Source organism: Muntiacus reevesi, chromosome 1 (assembly GCF_963930625.1).
Source record: "Muntiacus reevesi chromosome 1, mMunRee1.1, whole genome shotgun sequence".
Lineage (NCBI taxonomy): Eukaryota > Metazoa > Chordata > Mammalia > Artiodactyla > Cervidae > Muntiacus > Muntiacus reevesi.
Window position 1 is genome coordinate 283,006,702 of NC_089249.1, and position 24,768 is coordinate 283,031,469.

The 24,768-nt window shown below is 37.4% G+C and overlaps 1 protein-coding gene across 2 annotated transcripts in view; it reads left to right on the forward strand.

Annotated features, from left to right (window-relative positions):
* The window catches only part of FER (FER tyrosine kinase), a 450,974-nt gene that overhangs the window by 214,124 nt on the left and 212,082 nt on the right, over positions 1-24,768 (forward strand). For both annotated transcript variants that reach the window (XM_065923334.1, XM_065923426.1), the window contains exon 12: positions 11,904-12,026. In XM_065923334.1, the coding sequence (XP_065779406.1) occupies positions 11,904-12,026 (123 nt within the window). The remainder of the gene's footprint in view (positions 1-11,903; positions 12,027-24,768) is intronic.

Sequence of the window (24,768 nt, forward strand, 5' to 3'; positions counted from 1 at the left end):
TGTGAGAATTTAGAAGGAAAGAGGGCAGGTTAAGTATGGACTAACTACAGCTTATATGAATGTTTCCTTCTGTTTTCTAAGCTCTAAGAGTTACTATTTGAAATGTTTCATACATTAAGACTGAAATATTTCTGGTATTACCTATTATAGTTTAAAATGTAACCACAGGAATTTAAATTAGTTTTTTTAAGAAACAAAATGGAAAGGGTCTACTTGGAAATTATCACTTGTCTTTAATATTTCCATTTTGTTTTAAGTAACTAAAATGAACAGCATTATATATTCTAAAAATGAGACATTGTTATAAGTTTACATTTAAAGATTTTATTTGGCTTCCTCTGACATTGAAATTTTGCAGAGATCTCTGTTAAATAAGAGAGTCTATGTTTCTGTAAATGCCTCCAGTTTTCCACTGCCTAATTTTATTTAATTTGTCCTCCTCATATAATGTTGAGTTCTTTAGTTATAGAGTTTTGAGGTGAAATAGACTACTGGGAGAAGTTTTTATTCTTTTTCTTTTTATGTAGGTGATTCTTACTTGGTCTAAAATTATTCTATTTCCTTCTTCATATACCTGTTGTCTGGAAGGGGTTTATAAATGGGGGAAATCATTACCAGGTGTTTAATACATTGCCTATTGGAATATTATTCTGATCAATGACTTTATAATCCATTACTAGATTATAAAAGCTGTACATAAGTGAGGGGACAGGTGCCCTCAGAGAGGAAGATATAAAGACATATAGGATTTTAGAAAATGGAAAACATGTCAAGTACTAGACCAGTGGAAACTTGGGTTTCAAGCCCAGATATGCACTTGATAAGCTCTGTGGTTTGGGGTGTCATGGGGGTAATAGCAGTGACTACGAGGGTCACGGGGAGTGAATATATTCTTATCAAGTGCCGTGCGGGCCACTAGGCATGCTCACCGTTGTCTGAGCACTTTATTTGAGAAAACATACAGAGGTACTTTGTATGGAATATCAGTATAATTGGAAAAGTTAATTTAGAAGTAGAAGTATTATTTTAGAAATTATGTATTTAAGTTTGAGGCATTCATTGATCACAAACAATGTTATTTTTAGCAACATTGTCTCTGCCGACTAGAGTCTAGTTTGGCAGTTAGTTTGAAGCTCTATTTTTGTATGCCTGTCAGTTATTTCACATGATGCGAAACTGTGTGCCATGAACAGCATGGCCAGCCTAGGGGATGCGATACTTTCACCTCTTACCTTTCTTACTGTCTAGCAGGGGATGTCTGTGGTTTTAGCCAGTTCAAGCAGGGGCGACTTTACTTTTTATTGAATGTTAATATATTAAGCATATCTAAGTATCTGAATCTCAGTGTAATTCTAGTGTTACTTACTGACCTATTCCATAGTTATTAACCTGTTTATGGTGCTTAGTGTAAAGTCACAGTTAGAGTTTGTACCTAAAACTATTTATCTTGTGTCATAAATATTGGTAGAGTTTCACAGATTCAAATAGCATTGTTACATTTGATATGTTAATTTATAATCAAATACTTGCTTTTGTGTAAGATAAACATATCTTATGTTTAAATGATAAATGTTTAAATGATAATATATTTTGTATAAAAATATGTGATAAAGTATTTCAGAGAAAACTTTTATGCTATTATTAATAAGAAAGTACCAATTCATATTTCTCTGGTTTATTTATCTGACACGTTTTGGTAAATTATGTTATTTGGGTTGGCAGGGTAAGATGTATCCATGTTGGCAAGGTAGGAAGCTGAAATTAAAAATATATGGCCTACTGCTTGGTGAGCTACGGTGAGACACTAGTAGAATTTATGAACAGAGAAACATTAAAGATGCAGAATTAGGGATGACTGAACCAAACATTTGAATTAGCATCTGATGATGAACTGAAAAATAGCAACATAATAAATATTTTAAAATAAAACTTGGGGGAAAGTCCTCTGTGTAATTGCATATCGTCATTTTTTGTTTCTTCATTCATTTTAATCAAGAAGTACTAGTTGGAGCAAGTATTCTGTAGGACCCTGGGATGTGGGCCAATCAAACAAAAACAGCACACAAGTGGAGGCTGTGAGTACTAACCATGTGAAATTAGGTATCTCAGCGTGTTACATCATCAGATCATTCAGCAGGTACTTATTGGATGTCTACCATGTGCTCAGTCCCGCTTTGAGCTGATGGACTAGTCTCTGAGTGCACCAGACGGCTTTGCTTTGTTTTGTTGCCACAGTCTCTGGGCTCTTTGAACTACCCTTGAAGTCCATACTGTGGGTCTTCAGATAGACTAAGTGAAAGGAAATACAGATCCACAGTTTGCTTGGATGACAGTCAATTCCAAGTTTGTAGCCTTGTGCTTGTACGTTTGAGATTCTTTTTTTTTTTTTTCCCATTTATTTTTATTAGTTGGAGGCTAATTACAATATTGTAGTGGTTTTTGTCATACATTGACATGAATACACTTAAGATTCTTTTAACTGTTTCGCTACCCAGCCGTTCAAGGATTCAAGAGATGGCAACACATACCTTGAAGTCAAAATGAAACCTTCATGAGATGCCATTTTCTGTGCCCCAGGCACACAAATAGGGACTTAGGAGACTTCCATCTTAACAATAAAACAAAGCCATTCCAAACCCTGATTATTTAATTTCCAGGAAATACTAATTGAGTGCTTTTAAGGCCCAGATGAAGGCCCAGATGAAGCTTACATAGTGGGGAGGATTCACGGTCATTTGTAAACCACATACAATATATGTATTTATAAACCATAGTAAATGCTATAAAGATATACAGCGCTATGAAAGCTTTTAATTGGGAAGGTTAAGAAAGTTAACGTTTGAGACAACGTCTGAGGAATTAATAAAAAAGTTAACTAGGAAATGCCGTGCCAGGGTTATTTTGGCATCACTCCTCGGGCTCCCCACAGCCCTTCCTGCTCACTGCTCTAGCTGGCAGTGTGTCACAACTAGTCACTGTGCTGTTTTTATTTGAGAAAACTAAAATTTATGTTTTATATTTTTAGATTTGGGTATTACCCCAGAAAGGAGTGTTTTAACATTTTGCTTTTATTCAGCTTATTCATCTTGGTCTCTTTCAGAAATGATTTTCCGTCTTTGCTTTTTATTTTTTTCTGAAGCATGCTTATCCTCAACTTTTTTTCAGGTCTCCTCAGGCATAATATTTCAAATTAACATTCATTGAATCCCCTTCTCATTTTTATGTGCTTATGCTGTTCTCTCTGACTTTCTTGCATAATAATAGTCTTCTGGAAATATGTGTAGCAACAAAATCTGATTCTGCTTTTTATGTGTTTTTCATCAGTATGCATGACTGATTCTTAAGTTGCACAGTGATAAATCAGGAATGAATTCTGGATATTGTGAATGTTTTAAAAACAAAAGTAATGCATACTCTTAGTGAAAATTCAGAAATATGTATCATGGAATGTGTGCTTCACAGTAACGCCCCCTTATAGATGCAGGGAATATTCTTTGAGATTTAAAAAATATCTAATTGTATGTATTTATGTAATTCTTAATTTTACAAAATTGAGTCATAGCATATTTTTATTTATACTTATTTTTTAATGATGTATTACTTGAATTTTTAAAATATAATACAAATGACAACACAATTTTGTCAGAATTTGTGGAAATTTATTCTCTACTACTGTTTTTATTGCTTCTTTTGAAATTCACATAGAGATCATTAGTAGCTCCAAAAAGAAATCTCTTATTTAAAAATGAATATGAATTCTCTCAGTCACATTATCATTAAAGCCATATTAGCAGTCACATTATTATTAAAGTAGAGAAACTTTAAAAAGAGCCCATCTATATGTGAACCCAACCTCTTAGCTGAATTATAATACATTTACACCAGATTTGTACCAGATCAAATGTAATATTTGGAATTTTGAGTGCATCAAGAACCAAGTCTTCAACAGTTTTTGAATGTACTTTTCTGTTTTTTTTAATAGAAGTATAAATTGTCTTCCAATATTACATTTGTTTCAGGTGTACATCATAGTGATTTGATATTTTTACACACTACAAAATGATCACCATGATAAGTCTAGTTATGATCTGTCACCATAAAGTTATTAGAGTCCATTGACTGTATTGCCTGTGCTATGCGAATTGTCCCAGGACTTCTTTGTTGTATAGCTAGAAATTTGTACCTCTTCATCTCCGTTACCTGTTTCTTTCATCCTTCTACCCTGTTCCCGTTTGGCAAAGACCACTTTGTTCTCTGTATCTATGAGTCTGTTTCTGCTTTGTTATTTTTGGTTTTTAGATTCCATATATAATATTTGTCTTTCTCTGACTTATTTCACGTAGCATGAAACCCTCTAGGCCCATCCATGTTGTCACAAATGGTGAGGTTTTATTCTTCTTTATATCCAACTAATATTCCAACATGTGTGTGTGTGCGTATCTTCTTTCTTATCCATTCATCTGTTGATGGATGCTTAGGTTGATTTGATATCTTGGCTATTGTAAATAATGCTTTAATAAGCATAGCGATGCACATATCTTTTCTAAGTAGTGTTTTTATTTTCTTCAGAAAAATACCACATTGTGGAATTGCTGGATCATATTATACTCCTTCCCAGGTAGCACTAGTGGTAAAGAAACCGCCTGCCAGTGCAGGAGACATAAGAGACAAGGGTCTGATCCCAGGGTCGGGAAGATCCTCTGGAGGAAGAAATAGCAGCCCACTCCAGTGTTCTTGCCTGGAGAATCCCACGGACAGAGGAGCCTGACAGACTATAGTCCAGGGCGTCGCACAGAGTCAGACCTTCCTGAGCACACATGTACTGTAGTTCTAGTTTTAGTCTTGAGGAAGTGTCGTACTGTTTTCTATAGTGACTGCACCAGTTTACATTCCCACTGACAGCGCATGAGGCTTCTGTGAATGTGCTGTTCTTCACCATAGTTGCTTAGAGGAACTGTGTGAGCAACCTGCCTTGGCAATATTTTTAGATTCTTTTTTTTTTTTTTTAAATTTTTAGATTCTTTATCTTCTTCTTTAAGCAAGGGAGTTAATTGGTTTTGCACTGTGTTAGCATCAGGACGTCCCTGATGTCAGAAGGATGGCTTTAAACAGATAATTGCCAGGAATCAGTTTCTCCTTTCAGCCCATAAAGGAGGTACTGCTGCTTGTGTTACTCTCTGTGTTACTCCATTATGATTACTGTGTCAGGGGCAGAAAGCTACCTTTAGATTAAAAACTAGATATGTGCTTTAGAATGGGAGGCTGAAAATTCCCATTATTGTTTTCACTATTTCTCTAGTTATAAGACATATATTAGAAATTTATACAAAGTCTTTATGACACTAGTGGCTAATTTGAAATTTTGTTTTCTCTGGCAGCTTCATCTCATTATTACGTTTTATTAAACTTTCTCCTGTCTGACCACATCCAGTTCACTTTGACTCATGGACCTAATATTCCAGGTTTCTATGAAATATTGTTCTTTACAGCATCAGACTTTACTTTCACCACCGGATACTTCCACAACTGACCGTCACTTCTGCTTTGGCCCAGTCTCTTGGTTCTTTCTGGAGCTATTAGTAGTTGCCCTCTGCTCTTCCCCAGCGTATTGGACACCTTCCAACTTGGGGGCTCATCTTCTTGTGCCATATCTTTACTGAACATTGACACCTTAGGAATCAGTGAACCTAAATGAATGGGGATGAGCAAATTTAATTCAGATGACCATTGTGGGCAGGAATTCTATAGAAGAAATGGAGTAGCCCTCATAGTAAACAGGAGTCTAAAATGCAGTATCTAGGTGCAATATCAGAAACAGCAGAATGATCTCAGTTCGTTTCCAAGGCAAACAATTCAACATCATAGTAGTCAAAGTCCCCAACCACTGATGCCAAAGAAACTGCAGTTGACCAGTTCTACGAAGACCTACAGACCTTGTAGAACTAACCAAAAAAAAAAAAAGATGTCCTTTTCATCACAGGGGACTGGAACCCACAAGTAGGAAGTCAAGAGATAGCTGGAGTAACAGGCAAGTTTGGCCTGGGAGTACAGAATGAAGCAGGGCAAAGGTTAACAGAGTTTTGCCAAGAGAACACACTGGTCATAGCAAACATCCTCTTCCAAAGACACTGGAGACAACTCTACACATGAACATCACCAGATGGTCAATATGGAAATCAGGATGATTATATTCTTTGCAGCTGAAGATAGAGAAGCTCCATACAGCAGGAAAAATAGGATCTGGAACTGAGTGTGGCTCAGATCATGAACTCCTTATTACCAAATTCAGACTTAAACTGAAAAAATAGGAAAACCATAGGCCATTCAGGTATGACCTAAGTCCATTCCCTTATGGTTATACAGTGGAAGTGACAAATAGATTCAAGGTGTTAGATCTGATTGACAGAGAGCCTGAAGAACTATGAATGGAGGTTCATAACATTGCAGGAGGCGGTGATCAAAACCATCCCCAAGAAAAAAGAAATGCAAGAGGGCAAAGTGGTGGGCTTACATATAGCTGAGAAAAGAAGTGAAGCAAAAAGCAAGGGAGAAAGGGAAAGATATACCCATTTGAATGCAGAGTTCCAGAGATAGCAAGGAGAAATAAGATCTCTTAAATGAACAATGTAAAGAAGTAAAGGAAATCAACACAATGGAAAAGATTGGAGATCTTTTCAAGAAAATTGGAGATATCAAGGGAACATTTCATCCAAGGATGGACATGATAAAGAACAGAAATGGTAAGGATCGAACAGAAACAGAAGAGATTAAGAAGATGTGGCAAAGATACACAGAAGAACTGTAGAAGAAATGTCTTTAGTGGCCCAGACAACCAGGATGGTGTGGTCACTCACCCAGAGCCAGACGTCCTGGGGTGTGAAGTCGAGTGGCCACAGGAAGCACTACTGTGAACAGAGCTAGTGGGGTGATGGAGTTCCGCTTCAGCGACTGAAAATCCTAAAAGATGCTGCTGTTAAAGTGCCGCGCCTAACATGTTATCAGATTTGGAGGCTTAGCAGTGACCACAGCCCTGGGAGTGGTCAGTTTTCATTCCAGTCCCAAAGAAGGGCAATGCCAAAGAATGTTCAGACTGCCATATAACTGTGCTCATTTCACATTGTAGTAAGATCCCTCAAGAGAGGCTTCACGAGTGCGTGACCGAGAACTTTCAGATGCAGAAGCTGCATTTACAAAAGGCAGAGGAACCAGAGATCAAATTGCCAACATTCGTTAGATCATAGAGAAAGCAAGGGGATTCCAGAAAAACATCTACTTTTGCTTCATTCACTACAAGAAAACCTTTGACACACAACAAATGTGGAAAATTCGTAAAGAGATGGGAATACCAGACCACCAGACCTGCCTCCTGTGAAACCTGTATGCAGGTCAGGAAGCAACAGTTAGAACTGGACATAGAACAACAGACTGGTTCCAAATTGGGAACAGAGTATGTCAAGGCTGTATATTGTCACCCTGCTTATTTAACTTCTATGCAGAGCACATCATGAGAAATGCCAGACTCGATGAATCAGAAATTGGAATCAAGATAGCTGGGAAAATATCGACAACTTCAGATATGTAGATGATAGCACTCTAATGGCAAATAGTGAACAGGATTGAGGGTGAAAGAGGAGAGTGAAAAAGCTGACTTAACATTTATAAAATTTACATCTTGCCATCTTGTTTGACAACTTCCAATTTGCCTTGATTCATGGACCTAAAATTCCAGAATCCTATGCAGTATTGTTCTTTACAGGCTCTGACTTAGCTTCTATCACCAGTCACATCCACAACTGGGTGTTGTTTTTGCTTTGGCTCCATCCCTTCATTCTTTCTGGAGTTATTTCTCCACTGATCTCTAGTAGCCTACTGGGCACCTACCAACCTGGGAAGTTCATCTTTCAATGTCTTATCTTTTTGCCATACTGTTCATGGGGTTCTCAAGGCAAGAATGCTAAAGTGGTTTGCCATTCCCTTCTTCAGTGGACCACGTTTTGTCAGAAGTCTCCACCATGACCTGGAATGTTAGGTTCATGAATCAAGGCAAATTGGAAGTGGTCAAACAGGAGATGGCAAGAGTGTATGTTGACATTTTAGGAATCAGCGAACTAAAATGGACTGGAATGGGTGAATTTAACCCAGATGACCATTATATCTACTACTGTGGGCAAGAATTCCTTAGAAGAAATGGAGTAGCCATCATGGTCAACAAAAGAGTCTGAAATGCAGTACTTGGATGCAATCTCAAAAACGACAGATGATCTTTTTTCATTTCCAAGGCAAACCATTCAATATCACAGTAATCCAAGTCTATGGCCCAAGCAGTAATGCAGAAGAAGCTGAAGTTGAACGGTTCTATGAAGACCTACAAGACCTTCTAGAACTAACACCCAAAAAAGATGTTGTTTTCATTATAGGGGACTGGAATGCAAAAGTAGGAAGTCAAGAAACACCTGGAGTAACAGGCAAATTTGGCCTTGGAGTACGGAATGAAGCAGGGCAAAGGCTAATAGAGTTTTGCCAAGAGAATGCAGTGGTCATAGCAAACACCCTCTTCCAACAACACAAGAGAAGACTCTACACATGGACATCACCAGATGGTCAACACTGAAATGAGATTGATTATATTCTTTGCAGTCAAAGATGGACAAACTATACAGTCAGCAAAAACAAGACCAGGAGCTAACTTTGGCTCAGATCATGACTCCTTATTGCCAAATTCAGACTAAAATTGAAGAAAGTAGGGACAACCACTAGACCATTCAGGTTTGACCTAAATCAAATCCCTTACAATTATAGAGTGGAAGCGACAAATAGATTCAAGGGGTTAGACCTGATAGATAGAGTGCCTGAAGAACTATGGATGGAGATTCATGACATTGTACAGGAGGCAGTGATCAAGATCATCCTCAAAGAAAAGAAATGCAAAAAGCAAAGTGGTTGTCTGAGGAGGCCTTACAAATAGCTGTGAAAAGAAGAGAAGCAAAAGGCAAAGGGGAAAAGGAAAGATACAACCATTTGAATGCAGAGTTCCAAAGAATAGCAAGGAGATAAGAAAGCCTTCCTCAGTGATCAGTGCAAAGAAATAGAGGAAAACAATAGAATGGGAAAGACTAGAGATCTTAACAAGAAAATTAGAGATACCAAGGGAATATTTCATGCAAAGATGGGCTCAATAAAGGACAGAAATGGTATGGACCTAACAGAAGCAGTAGATATCAAGAAGAGGTGGGAAGAATACACAGAAGAACTACACAAAAAGATCTTAATGACCCAGATAATCACAATGGTGTGATCACTCACGTAGAGCCATTATATCCTGGAATGAGAAGTCAAGTGGGCCTTAGGAAGTATCACTATGAACAAAGCTAGTGGAGGTGATGGAATTCAAGTTGAGCTATTTCAAATTCTAAAAGATGATGCTGTGAAAGTGCTGCACTCAACATGCCAGCAAATTTGGAAATCTCAGCAGTGGTCTCAGGACTGGAAAAGGTCAGTTTTCATTCCACTCCCAAAGAAAGGCAATGGCAAAGAATGCTCAAACTGCCACATAATTGCACTCATCTCACACTCTAGCAAAGTAATGCTCAAAATTCTCCAAGCCAGACTTCAACAGTACGTGAACTGTGAACTTCCAGATGTTCAAGCTGGTTTTAGAAAAGGCAGAGATCAGATTGATCAGAGATCAAATTGCCAACATCCGTTGGATCATTGAAAAACCAAGAGAGTTCCAGAAAAACATTTATTTCTGCTTTATTGACTATGCCAAAGCCTTTCACTGTGTGGATCATCACAAACTGTGGAAAAGTCTTAAAGAGATGTGAATACCAGACCACCTGACCTGCCTCTTGAGAAATCTGTATGCAGATCAGGAAGCAACAGTTAGAACTGGACATGGAACAACAGACTGGTTCCAAATTGGGAAAGGAGTACATCAAGGCTATATATTGTCACCCTGCTTATTTAACTTACATGCAGAGTACATCATGAGAAACGCTTATCTGGATGAAGCACAAGCTGGAATCAAGATTGCTGGGAGAAATATCAATAACCTGAGATATGCAGATGACACCACCCTTATGGCAGAAAGTGAAGAAGAACTAAAGAGCCTCTCAATGAAAGTGAAAGAGGAGAGTGAAAAAGTTGGCTTAAAGCTCAACATCCAGAAAACTAAAATCATGGCATCTGATCCCATCATTTCGTGTCAGATAGCTGGGGATACAGTGACAGACTTTATTTTGGGGGCTCTAAAATCACTGCAGATGGTTACTGCAGCTATGAAATTAAAAGACACTTGCTCCTTGGTAGGTAAGTCATGACCAACTTGGACAGCATATTAAAAAGCAGAGACATTGCTTTGCCAACAAAAGTCTGTCTAGTCAAAGCTATGGTTTTTCCAGTGGTCATGTATGGATATGAGAGTTGGACTATAAAGAGAGCTGAGCATGGAAGAATTGATGCATTTGAACTGTGGTGCTGGAGAAGACTCTTGAGAGTCCCTTGTACTGCAAGGAGATCCAACCAGTCCATCCTAAAGGAAGTCAGTTCTGAATATTCTTTGGAAGGACTGATGGTGAAACTGAAGCTCTAATACTTCGGTCACCTGATGTGAAGAATGGACTCCTTGGAAAAGGCCCTGATGCTGGGAAAGGTTAAAGGCGGGAGAAGAGGATGACAGAGGATGAGATGGTTGGATGGCATCACCAACTCAATGGACACGAGTTTGAGTAAAGTCCGGTAGTTGGTGATGGACAGGGAGGCCTGGCATGCTGCAGTTCTCGGGGTCGCAAAGAGTCAGACACAACTCAGCAAATGAACTGACTGAATTTTATATTGTACAAATGGTGTCTGAGTTTTTTTATCCTTTAACTGGAAAAATTCCTTCCTGTAATGTAAATAATTCCCAAATTTGGAGAGTTCTGAAATTTCTTGTTTCTTACCATAGGATTTTTAAAAAATGGAACACGTTTTTATCCGTATTTATGCATGTCTACATGTGAGCTCTTTGTGAATAATCAGGTAGGAGCCTTTGTTACATGACACTGTGTCATAATGCTCCTTTCATTCAAAAATAGACCCAATAAGATATTTTTTCTTTGCTAAATTTATTGCCGTCAGTTCATTCATAAGATTACCAACAGATGTGCCTTTTTGAAGACAGAGGAAAGAGGTCCCGACAGAGTTTGAGAAAATGCTGCTAACTTGGTGTGTTGAAATCACAAGTGCGAGGTGTGATTATGCTGATATGTACAGATTTGTCTCTGCCGCATTTTCTCTATCAAGTGTATGTGAAAGACTGTATGACTTTCTTTTTTTCTTTTTTGACTGTGTGGTTTTATGAAAGAATAATACGTCAATAACCCAAGTACAGAAAAATCAACTCATACTGTATTGGTGAAAGGGAAATAAATGTTCATCAGAGGTATCCTTAAAATATTATTATATTGGATATACTTCCACAGACTTTTAAGATTATTTTTTATCTTGAAAGTTTTATCAAATGAAACACATATGCAAACATGCGTACACATATTTCTTGTTCCTTAAATGTATCCTGTGTTTTATTTCCTTTGGTTATTATTTTAGCAAAATGCATTCCAGGTCTGTAAATTTTTCTTTTTGTCTGTTTTTTTTTTTTTCTTTTTTTAACAATCTGGACTACGTTTAATCATTTATGAAAATTAGCTTCTTGATGCAAAGGTCAGTTTTTAGCATGTTGCAGTATCATTTATCCTTATTTTTACTGTCTTAGCCATTTCTAAGTGTATTATAATTCAGCAATGTTAAGTATCTTCACAGGGTTGTACAACAATAGTTTTTCTTAAATGCAACTTTATTGATGAATTGTAGTGTTGCTTAAGCAATGTCTTCATGATTATTCTACTTTATTTTTCTTTCTCCAGAATATGTATCGTTTTGAAGGCACTGGGTTTTCAAATATTCCTCAACTTATAGACCACCACTATACAACAAAACAGGTCATCACTAAGAAGTCAGGTGTAATTCTGCTGAATCCTATTCCTAAGGTAGGTGCTTACATTCAGTTTTTTTTAACAAAAGAAAAAAGAAAAGACTGCTTCGTGAATTATGTCCCACACTAAATAAAGTTCTTAGGTTATTTATAAGTTTGGAAACAAATGTAGTTAAAGCATGGCATTTCCTTGGTTTTACTTAGATGGCAGATGGGTTGTCTTTTTATTCAGTGTTTGCTAGATTACAAATGGCCTGTCTTTTTTCTTTTTCCTTTCCAGTGTTTCTTGAAAGACTTGAGGCTTTCCTTCACACTGTAAGGTTCAAACTTTAAAAGGTTTAGTTTATAAAAGATTCCAAGATATAGATGTCAAAGAAAATGTCCAGCAATTAAGAGTTAATTAGAATTTTGCTTTTTGATGTTAAGATATATTGCAAGACAATGGAATTTTTAAAAGCTGTGTTACTCTTCTCAAGGGCAGTAAATCATAGCTTCACTGTAGAGTCAGGTAGCTGGGTGAGAGATTGTTCTAGGTCATTGTTACCTCTAAGATCTATCACAGAGCAGATTGCATTCATATGCTTTAAGCGATCTGTGAGGTAGTCAGTGGGTTGAGGAAGGCTTGTGTTTTTAAGGTGAAGCCTGTGGCACCTGGACTGGGGGGAACAGTGGAGCCAGCCTAGCTGCTGAGCAGTTTTAATGGTCCAGGAATTGATTCGGGGTCAACAGGAGCCCCTTTCCTTAGGGGGCCATCTCATGTGAAGAACAGTGTAGAAATAGGGAAGTTCTTAAACCTGGGAGGTTAATATTTGCTGATTTGAAGTTTACATATCCAGGGATGACTTGTAATATGAAGCAAGTGTTATTCCCAAGAATGCTAGCATGTAATCTAAATTCACCTAAAATTTTAAAAATTAAAATACAGTTGTTATATTTCCCTTTGTTAGCCTGGCACATAGTGTCTGTGTTTGTACTTATATTATATATATCTCACTCACTCTTTAGTTTAACATTCCACTCACAGAAGATTTTAAAGTCAGTTGCTAAACATTAATTTGGTGGCTAAAGAGTTGTCCTTTTTGCATAATTTTCTAGAATTATGAGATTGACTCATTCTTTGTTAGTGTTTTTCCATTCACTTTTGTAAAACCCTATGAAATTTCTCCTTTAGTCTGTAACAGGTTGTCATATTTTTTCTCTAGTTAAAAAAGGTCTATTAATGTTTCATCTTTCATCGATGAAAGATGAAAGACATTGATAACTGCTGTCTGTTCTCATGGCTTTATTTACTATTAATACATCAGTGACTTGCAAATTTATGTTTCCAGCTCAGATATATATCTTTCCCAAATCTAAAATTTTTCTACTTTTCAGCTAAAACTGAATTTATCACATTTACCTACAGACTTTGTTCTCCCTTTATAGTAGATGGTATCACCAAACACCCAGCTGCTCAGACCATAAATCCAGGGGCCTCCGACAGCTCTCACCACTGCCGTGCTCCAGCGCTTTGAGCGACAGGAGCTTTGTGTCCTTAACTGTACATGTGAAAGTGTGAACTCAGCTCCAGTGCATCCCAATATAAAGTAAAGGTCAGTGCAGTGAAGATACTGCATTTGGACCATGTTAGGTTAATGAGATATACTTGGATTTTCAGAGATACTGATATTGTCAGATGACTTTGACTCATTTCATAAGCCAGCCTAGTGTTTGCATTGTCTGCTTGCTTAGCCAAGTCTAAATTGACAGATCAAAGCCCTAAAAGAGGCACACAAAAAAATGCTTATCCGGGCTTGGGTAGGAATATATAAATAAGGCTGTGTCCCTCATAATATGAAATATTCCATGAAATGATCCTGGAGAAATGGAGTAGATTCTCTGGACTGTTACATGGCCAATTATTCTCTTCCTCTCAAACTCCCAACTCTGACTGTGGAGCCAATTATCCCAGCATTTTATAGCCTTAGTTATGAAAATAACTATACTGAAAGCTATAAAAGATTAAGGGGCTACGTATGATTGTTTTATGAGGTAGAAATTTGAAGTCAATCTAGTTGACTGTTAACCTGATCTAAAGTACTGATATTTGAAATATGCAAGTTATTATCTCAATTTATGGTAAATATTATTATGCACTTGATTTAAAGAATCATACCACTCTTTTAAAAGAAAATCACAAAACAGGGTTATGAGAGCAGATAATTTTCAATCAGGAGTGAGGAACAAATTGATATGGATTTTATTATGCTGGTCTTATCTGTTATGTATCTTCTTTTGGAAAGTTATTTGTCGTCTTATAAATGGAATCTCCTGATTTAACTTGTATAAGAAGTTAGTCTTTGACCATATAATGTGCTATAAAACATCTAATTTCCATCTTGCCAGACTTCATTTTTAGCCTACATAAAGAATGCTATTTTGGTCTCAGTATAATTTCTGTTTATAACACCTTATGCCTCTCTCCATTTGTTTCTCTCACTCATGAGAATATACGTGTGCATCATATGCCTAGTAGAGGAGACAGTGACCAGGGTAATTTCTCTCTTATTCCCAGAGGCACACGAAACTAGACAGCCTGAGTTAGAGAAGTGAGCTTTCTCATGACGATGAAGCGAACCGGTGTTCCACCCACCCAGCCCTCTCTCTGCCTGGCTGTCCTTTCCTCCTCTGCCTCCCAAAGCCTGTGGGAAGGCGTGGGGGTGAGGGAGGTGTCCCACACGGGTTTCTGGGCACAGTCACCGTCATCGTATCAGCAGCACGGGCGGACGCACAGGGCCTGTTCTTTCCGCAGCTCAGACTCTGTTCAAATGTCACTTCATCAGGGAGGTCTTTTCTGACTACTGCGTGTGAAATAGCACCTTACCCCTTATGTCTCTCTCTCCTCCTCAGTTTCTCTCTGTTGCCATTATTTTTACCTGCCATCATACTGTAGGATGTAGTTTTGGTTGTCTATCTCCCAGAAGAGAAATGTAAGTTCTCTCAGGGCCGGAATTGCATTCAATAATCAGTGCAGCCAGTGCCTCAAACACTGCTGGCTAGTATGTGCTCAGTTGCTCGGGCGTGTCTGCCTCTTTCCGACCCCGTGGACTGTAGGCCGCCAGGCTCCTCTGTCTGTGGGATTCTCCAGGCAAGAGTACTGGAGAGGGTTACCATTTCCTTCTCCAGCCAGCCAGTAGGTGTTCAGTAATTATCTGTTGAAGAATTGAATTCCCTGAACAACTGCTAGAAGCCAGGTGCTTCCACACTTCTTATATGCCTTAACTGTACATATTCCCATGAAACAAATATTGTTATTAACCCCATACAATTATGAATCAGAAACTGAACCTTACAATGGTGAATCACTTGCACAAGACAACACAGCTGTCGGCAGAGTTGAGGTATTCAACCCGTCTTCTTAACTGCCATCTGTCTGGGTGGTAGAGCCTAAATTTCAGAGGCTGTAGGGAATAAAATGTTTATTTAACGGGACATGTGTGTGAGTTTCATGGAAAGGAAGTATCTTTGGTTGCACAAAACATTAAATTGGAGAAATCTTTACCACAGCAAAAACTATAGGTGTCTATAAAAAGAAAATTATTAGTAATATTGGGTGACAGAGTTGGAATTTAAGGTATACTAGAGGATGTTGTAAGATATAGGTAAGGAAGACATCTAGTTCACCTTTAACATTTGAAAGTCTGGCTTGTGAAGCTTAATATTTCTTTAGATTTAGCTCTATAAAAATTTTTTCTTCCTGAATGGAAGTTAAAGTTCATGATTAAGTTCAGGCCAAGTTAGGCAGTGAGCCGTGAAGTTGAACTTTTAAGTAAATGACTTGCCTGCCAGCTTAAATCAAGTAATTGTGGCTTTTTAATCAGAATTTTGTGCAGTATGCCAGAATATTAGAAGCAGATTTTTGTGGCGAGAGTAAACCTGTGACTGAAATTAACATGCCGAGAGGTGACCGATTTCTGGTGATGGCTTCTCCGACAGACGCATGCCATGAAGAGCAGAGGGGAGAGCGTGCTTTTCATTGAGGTGCTCCGTTCATTCTGTAAGGTTTCAGACCACTGGAGACTGTTCATTTTACCTTATACTTGAGTCATGTAGTTACTTCTTCTGATACTTACCAGACACCTTGTTTATTATAAAATGACATAACTCAGGAAAAGTTCATTTTTCTCTGTAGATTTTGGAAACTATAAAATACCATATACTTTCCTGTTCAAAAACTTTCTTTAACAGGACAAACAGAACAGAAGGCACATTTGGAAGATTTTAAATTGTGAAGGAAAAATTGTATTCATAGAGTGTATAGTCTGTTAATAACACTCCAGTTCTATTATTTTACTAAATATTTTCAACAACTGTGAACTGAGGATTAGTATTATCCCCATTATTAAGTGAGGAAACTCAGAAATTATAATTAATCTAAACCACATTTCTCATAAATTTCAGAGTGGTAACGTGAAAATGATTCTGTTCTATTCATCATTTTTTACTACAACCCTAGCTAGCATGAGTTATCATCTGTAGTCTTTGTAACGTCAATAGTTAAAGAAGAAATTCTTTCTGTAGTTCAGTATTCTAGCAGTAGTATGTACCAGTGAACTTGACAGTTACGGTCCCATCTAGTATGAAAATTAGTCTAATAAGAACTATAATAGCATGTGATACTCAGGGAAATACAGATAATATCTGAATATTTACCCTTCATTTTGCATAGTTTGGAAAGTCAAATTAAGTTTGGATTTTGGGTTTGTTCCATTTAATGAAATAACATAACCTTGTCATAGAATATATAACACATAGACTGACTTTCAGCTTTTTATCTCAAAATTTACCAGCAGATAAATTTCCTGCTCCAACACAGGAAGAGCAGTGTTGGACTCAAAAAATTAACAGACCTTGACTGCTGCTGCTAAGTCGCTTCAGTCGTGTCCGACTCTGTGTGACCCCATAAACGGCAGCCCACCAGGCTCCCCCATCCCTGGGATTCTCCAGGCAAGAACACTGGAGTGGGTTGCCATTTCCTTCTCCAATGCGTGAAAGTGAAAATGAAAGTGAAGTCGCTCAGTCATGTCTGACTCTTTGCGACCCCATGGACTGTAGCCCACCAGGCTCCTCCATCCATGGGATTTTCCAGGCAAGAGTTCTGGAGTGGGGTGCCATTTCCTTCTCCAATAGACCTTGGAGGCCACTAATGATTCTTATGTGATGTCTCAAAAGAATTTCATGCATATGTCTACCTCAGACTTCCTTAAATATAATATTTTTAGTCTGAGGAGCAAGGTTTTTGGTAGATAAGAATATTCTTTTTATCTACCATATAAAGAGATGGAAGGGTGATAAAATAGTCAGATGGGGGCTGAGAGATTAAAAGAACTGTATTAAAGTTTTTTTTAATGTAGATTAAAGGATAGGATTTGGTGTTTATAGCACGAACGTTGTCTGGAGTGTATCATTTCATCATTTAAAAATATTTACAAAAAAAATAAAATAAAATAAAAAATAAAAATATTTACAAAATCTGTGCATGTGGACCCTGGGAAAGGGAAGGTGTTAGCCGCTCAGTCGTGTCTGACTCTTTGCAACCCCATGGACTGTAGCACGCCAGACTCCTTTATCCATGGAATTGTCTAGGCAAGAATACTGGAGTGAGTAGCTATTCCTTTCTCCAGGAGATCTTCCTGATCCAGAGATGGAACCCAGGGCTCCTGCACTGCAGGTGGATTCTTTGCTGTCTGAGCCACTAGAGAAGCCCAAGAAGCATGTAGAAATGCACACAGAAAATGTACAGAAGGATTTCTAGTATGCACATGCTTACATAACAACTTTTTGTCCCTGTTATCTGTGGAAACCTTAGAACAATAACAACAAAAAAGTGTAAAAAAAGTAAAACAAAAAAGTATAAACTGCATTTTTCATGAAACTAGGAGCTATATATTATCCACAGACTTAAAAAAGTACATGTTTAGGTAGCCAAAAGCTCCTTAGCTTAGGCAAAAGTTGTATAGCACAAAGGTAAGAAAAGAGATGATCAAAGAACCAAGTTGCTCTAGGTCTTGTTAAGCTCTAGCAGAAATACCTGTTGAAAGGAAAGAACTCTAAATTTCTGTATTCTTTGCTTGCATCAATGAATTCAAGACATATGTGGGGAAAATAAAATTTTTCATATAGCTAGGTCATGCAGACAAAACTGCACTTGGAGGAAAATTAAGTACCTTAAAAAGTTAACACTGATAAAACAAAAAGAATGAAATAAATGAGTTAAACATCTAATTCAAAAAATTAAGAGGAAAAAACACCATAATTAAAAGGAAAGCAAAAGAAAGGAATTAAGAAAGGTAAAAGCATAAAGGAATAAGTTAAAACAAAATATAAAAAATAAAACTATATATATATATAATAACTGCTTTTTACAAGATCAAAAGAAAATTAAAATATTTGCTAATTTATTCAAGAAAACACATACCGCACGGGGTTAATATCTAATATATAAAGAACCTCTAGAAATGAATGCTGCCCTGGTGGCTGAGATGGTAAAGAATCCGCCTGCAATGTGAGAGACCTGGGTTTGATTCCTAGATTGGGAAGATCCCCTGGAGAAGGGCATGGCAACCCACCCCATCTCTTTTCTGGAAAACTCCACGGACAGAGAAGCCTGGTGGGTTACAGTCTATCAGAAAAAGATGATAAAAAAGTAAGTTAGCAATGGGCATGAATGGGTAGTTCACAAAATGAAAATACAAATGGCTTTTAAAATATCACAGATGATTATATTACTCGGAATAAAGGAGTATTAAAACTAGAATGAGATGTCATGTTTTTACCTAGCAGATTGGCATAAACTCAGTTTGATAATTTACTGTCTTGGCAAAGATGTACAGATAAAAACCCTTAGATAATTTGGAGATGGGGATATAAATTAGAAAAACCTCTCTTGGTCTTCCCTGTTGGTTTCAGACGGTAAAGAATCCGCCTGCAATGTGGAGGACCTGGGTTTGATCCCTGGGGTTGAGACAATCCCCTGGAGAAGGGAAAGGCTACCCACTCCAGTATTCTTGCCTGAAAATCCTCATGGACAGAGGAGCCTGGTTGGCTACAGCCGATGGGGTCCCAAAGAGTTGGACAGGACTAAGCGCACACATTGTAGAAGGCAGTGTAGCACAATCTATAAAAATTATAAAATGTATCTAACTTTGACTTAGCAGTATGACTTCTGCAACTTATCCTTTAGTTATACATGTGTATATATGAAATGATATCAGTATAAGGCTATTCACTGCAGCATTTATAATATCAGGAAATTGGAAATAATTCAAATGTTCTTTAATGGGAGTCTGGTTAAATCAATTACTGTACCCCATCCAGTGTAATACCGTGAATGAGAAGGCATCTATATACTGGTTGGAGAGAGTTCCAAGATACAGAAGCAGTGTTTCTAAAGCTCTTTTTTCCCATAATGCCTAGAAATTGCACATTATATTGAGACCCAGGACATATCGAGTTGGAAATGTTGGTATGGATTTGTGTTCATAATTGAGAGAGATTTTATGAAACTTTTTATATTTCTTAACGTGATGCATTCTATTAAGAATGCATCCAAAAAGTCGACATCCAAAAAGTTGATTTTTTGAATCTCAATTTGAAAAATATTTGTATAAAGGATTTTTAAAGTAACAGTATGTGAATTTAGAAGAACATACAGCCTAGGAATGATTCACAGAGAAATGTGGGCTTGAAGTAGGTCTGGAGCATAGGCCCAAAGACTAGGGAAATTGTTTGGGTTACGGTAAGGGACTGGACGAGGGCGTGGCAACCCACTCCAGGATTCTTGCCTGGAGCACCCTGTGGACAGAAGAGGCTGGTGGGCCACGGCCCATGAGGTCGCAGAGAGTCAAGCATGACCGGGAACTATCACTCATCCAGCCTTTTAAATTATTTATTGGCACATTTATAAAATCAATAAATCAATTTTGATTTTACTGTGCTTCACAAAGAACTTGTGTAGCCATATCCAAATTATATTTCAGTGAATAATGTCAAAATATATATAGAAAAAATATCAATACCAGGAAAAATAATCAATAGTGGAAATTTAACAGCAGTAAATAAAATACAAAATGCAGTTTTGTTTTGTTATTAAATATAAAAACCCAGAGACTCTTGTTAGAGTAGTCTGCTGAAATCAAAGAATAAAAGAACTAGGTGAAATTTCAAGATTAGACAGTTCATCCCCTGTTATTTTACAAGTGAGGTAATAATCTCTAAGGCAAGCGGCTCATGCTCAAAGTCACAGAATAACTAAATGTTAAAGTCAGATTTCCAGGTTCCTTTCAGTAAAAATATATTTCTTATTAAATTGCATGTTATTGGTCTCATCATTGTACATTTTATTGGAAAGAACATATAGTTTAGCTTGTATCCAGCTCACAGAAAGGCTGGCGTATGTAACCACAAATTTAAATTTTCAAAATAAGAATACATAAGCAAAACAACAGTTTTAGTCCCTGGAAGAGCAAATATTTGAAACAGACATGATTAATGAAATTATTAGCAGGATGGTCAATTGAGGAAGAATATTACTTGTTCACCAAATTATTACATGAAAGGATGTAAGGAATTAACTTCATTTTTATTGATCTATTTTATTGTACACAGAGCATATCACCTAAGCTGTACAATAAAATTTTATCTTCATTTTATGAAATACCAACAATTAATTGTCTATATTTGTTTAAAATAGTTAAGATTTACATGTGCTATGCTACTTGCTCAAATCAAACATCCAGTAAATAATAGGTGGTTTGAATGTGGTTTGTCTGATTAGAAGTTTAATCTTAAATTGTTATATTTGTTGATGCTTGAGATAAAATAACTTGAATTAAGAAAAGAGGATATTTTATGTATTTTAATAAAATGTATGGTTTTTAACTAACAAGCAAAATGTAGTTTCTTAAAGACCTATAATCATTTCCGTGTTGAGCTTGAAATTTAGCTATAAGTCATTGTAGAAAAAATTAACTAGTGTCATGGTTAGAGAGGAGGAAGGATATTAATTTGTTTAAAGTAAAGTTTTACTACCAATAAGTTCTAAAGGAAATTTCTCCCTTGGGATTTTAGATGTAGCAATGTCCTTAAAAATGTTTCTGCAGAAGTTTAAGGACAGATTGCATAGATTGTTGCATTTCATAATAGCCAAGGGCAGAGTATTAAGTTGTATTTTATACAATACAATGAAACACATTCTGCATTGACGTTTTTTGTCTGTTTTCAGTTTATGCTGAATAGAATAATAGAATTCTAGGATCCAGATTTACAGTCAAAATAGTAATACAGTTATCACTAAATTTAAACAAGTACCAGAATACCAAAAGATCACACATATGGTATTTACAAGTCTCTCTCTTAATTATATACCTGAACAATATAAATTTAGCCAAGTTGGTAGAAGATCCACACACTGAGTGCAAAATATCTTAATATGGAATGAGGTATTGTTGAAGTGTTGTTTTCATTCATACTTTGCCCTTAATGGGGGGAAAAAAAGCCCTCAATATGTTGCCAATAATTGATCATTCAAAATTTTGTAAATTACCTTTTCTGGATAATTTAATGGAGGTTACCATGTCTTTTACTGTCTTACTTTTCAAATCTTGAACTTAGACCCTGAGGATATATTTAATTGTTCTGAAACCCCAGAATACAATGGATTTAAGTTAGTGAGATCTGGAAAGCAAGGTTAAGTCTGTACCACGAAGAAGACAAAGGCATTCTGATGCAGAGTATTTTTTTTAATTGATTTATTTTAATTGGAGGATGATGACTTTGCAGTATTGTGATGGTCTTTGCCATGACTGGCATGAATCGGCCACAGGTGTACACTGTCCCCCTCCCACCTCCCTCCGCACCCCATCCCTCTGGGCTGTCCCAGAGCACCAGCTTTGGGTGCCCTGCTTCTTGCGTGGGACTTGCACTGGCCATCTCTTTCACATATGGTCATATACACGTTTCAACGCTATTCTCTCAAATCACCCCACCCTCACCTTCTCCCACTGAGTCCAAAAGTCTGTTCTTTACATCCGTGTCTCAGTGCAGCCTGTTCTTAACGTTGGGGCTTGTCTGATTCAAAGCTGTAGAGACGTGGTGGGCTAGGTAGGAGGGCGGATGAGAGGTGGTCAGGGGTGAGGGAGGTGAGCTGGTAAGGAGACAGGCAGAGAGAACAGACGGGGCCTGCTCTGCCTCCCAGCCGGGCTGGTCTCTTGAGTCACATGCTCGCTTTTCCCTATAACCACTCTCTGCCTGTGCCCCTGGAGCTGCAGCCCACAGAAACTTCTGAGGTGGAGAACCTCTGATGGTGGTCTGTCATTTCCACTTCACTGTTAGTCAGTTTTAGTTAATATATGTATTTACTATTCCATCCATAACTGCTCCCTTATAAGCAAAATGAGGGCTTCCCTGGTGGCTCAGCTGGTAAAGAATCTGCCTGCAATGCGGGAGACCTGGGTTCAATCCCTGGGTTGGGAAGATCCCCTGGAGAAGGGAAAGGCTGCCCACTCCAGGATTCTGGCCTGGATAATCCCGTGGACTGTGCCGTCCATGGGGTTGCAGAGTCGGACACGCCTGTGCAGCTCTCCCTTCCCTCCACTAGTCCGTGAGCACGTCCTCCTCCTCTGGGTCTGCCCCTCTGTGCAGCAGGCACGGCGCTCACGTACCGTCCGCTGTTACTGCCCATCTGCAGTCTGACGTCCCCACGCGACGTGAGCTCCATGGGAGCAAGGGGGTGGTTTACTCATCCTTCATGTACCTTACCCCATCTGATGCATCATTCTCTAAATGTCTGTTGTTGTTTTTGGGAAAATCTGGACACTTAATAAATGCTTGATAAATATTTGAAAAAATCTTGTAACTTAAAGATATTAATATTCTGTTTTTATAGAAACTATAAAAATGTTAGCATGGTTTAGATTTATGAGTGAGATTCCTTTGGAAATGACACACTTCATTTCAGTTCTTTTTGTATAATAGCTTTTTTGTTATATTTTTCATTTCCTTCTATATTGCGTTATATTAGAAGTTGCTTTTTCATGTAGTTATTTTTCCCTTGTAAATTTCCTAAATACTTTTAAGGACAGATAGGAAGTATTTTTAATGTTCTCTTATTTAGCTTATATATATTTTATACTACTGTGAACTGTATATGATTGGTTTCATAAAATTCATTGGACACCTCAATGAGATTTCTCTCTGATATTAACTTTAAAATAGTGAAGCAATCTTGTATAATATTTAGTATTTCTTGTTTGCAAATTATTGTCCTGTATTAATCCATTTCAGAAGTGAAAATTAAATACAAGAATTGACATTGCTTATTTTCACTTTTTAAAAAAACTACTAATCATTCTTTACCATATTAGCTAATTAGTGCTCCCTTCTGCTACATTGTCCTTGAGGGGAACAATTTAATTGTGCCACAAAAGACTTGTCCCACATCCTACTTTACAGTGACTAAATATGCATGCCAAGAATTGTAATGACTTGAAAATAATAGGATTTAAATTAGAAAAACCAAGGACATTAAAAAGATATCTTCAAGTGATTTTTTAAAATGGAAAGCCTTGTTCGTATATAAGCCTTAGAGAAAATGAAACTTTAAGGTTTTCTTTCTGTTATTTATAGAACAACTGGCATACATTATGACTATACCAAAAATTAAGGTCTTATAAGAGAAATACCCATGCTGGGAAATAATAATCTAGTAGACATCCTTGAATCTTGATTGATAACTATTTAATGACAAATAGACTTAAAACCAACAAAGATCAGTTACAGCTTCTCTCTCTCTTGAAAGACCGTCATGTTCAAGTCATGGCCTTCACTGTTTTGTGGTTTTATTATTGGAAATATTTTGTAATGGTGAACTCAAGAGGTATGATTTTACTAATACTTTCTAGTAATGCTATGCTCTCCTTTAAATAATAAATCTGTGTCTTTTTCTGCCCCTAGAATAATTTCAGTTGGTGACTAAAAGAGTAACTTTTTAATGTCTGTGACACTGGACTGTGAGGGAGTCAATAGTTTTAAAAGTCTTTTCTAGAAATAGCTTCTAAAAAAAATGTCCTCCTTTCCTCTTGCGATCTTGAAAGTAGGGTTTCTGGAAGGTCATCAGTGTTCATCTAAAGTAAATAGGTCAAACTTTTCCAGGAATTCACAGGTTTTAAGCATGTCTCTTTAATTAGCATTCAGTAAATGTGTATTGCATCTATCTTATAATAGAAATTATATTAGCTACTGGTTTATCCCCAAAGAAATTAGAGTCTGGTTGGGAATACAGACAAATAAATAAGAATTATGACTGAGGTGCTAAACCTTATTCTGGAGGAAATTTATGGTCTTTTTAGAGGAGATCAGAGGGGCCTCTTACCTTGACAGTTCAGGGAACGCTTCCAAGAGTTGTGCGGGATGACTGGGAGTGTGCTGGGGGGAGCCTGCAGAACGTAGTGTTTGAAACACAGCCGCTGGTCTGGGGGTGAGAGATTCTGTGCAACAGCTGACGATACAAGAATTCCAGTTTGTGCACCTGGCGTGGAGAAGATACTCGCAGTCAGGGAGGAGGGGAGAATAAATACGGTGGGCAAAGTAACGCCTCCCCACGTGTGTCTGTGTCCTGATCCCCAGGACCTGTGGATGTGTTCTGTCACATAGCAAAAGGGACTTTGTAGATATGAAAAGGGACTTTGTAGATATGATGATGTCCAGCATCTTGAGATGAAGAAATGATTGTGTGTCATCCAGGTGGGCCCCGTGTCATC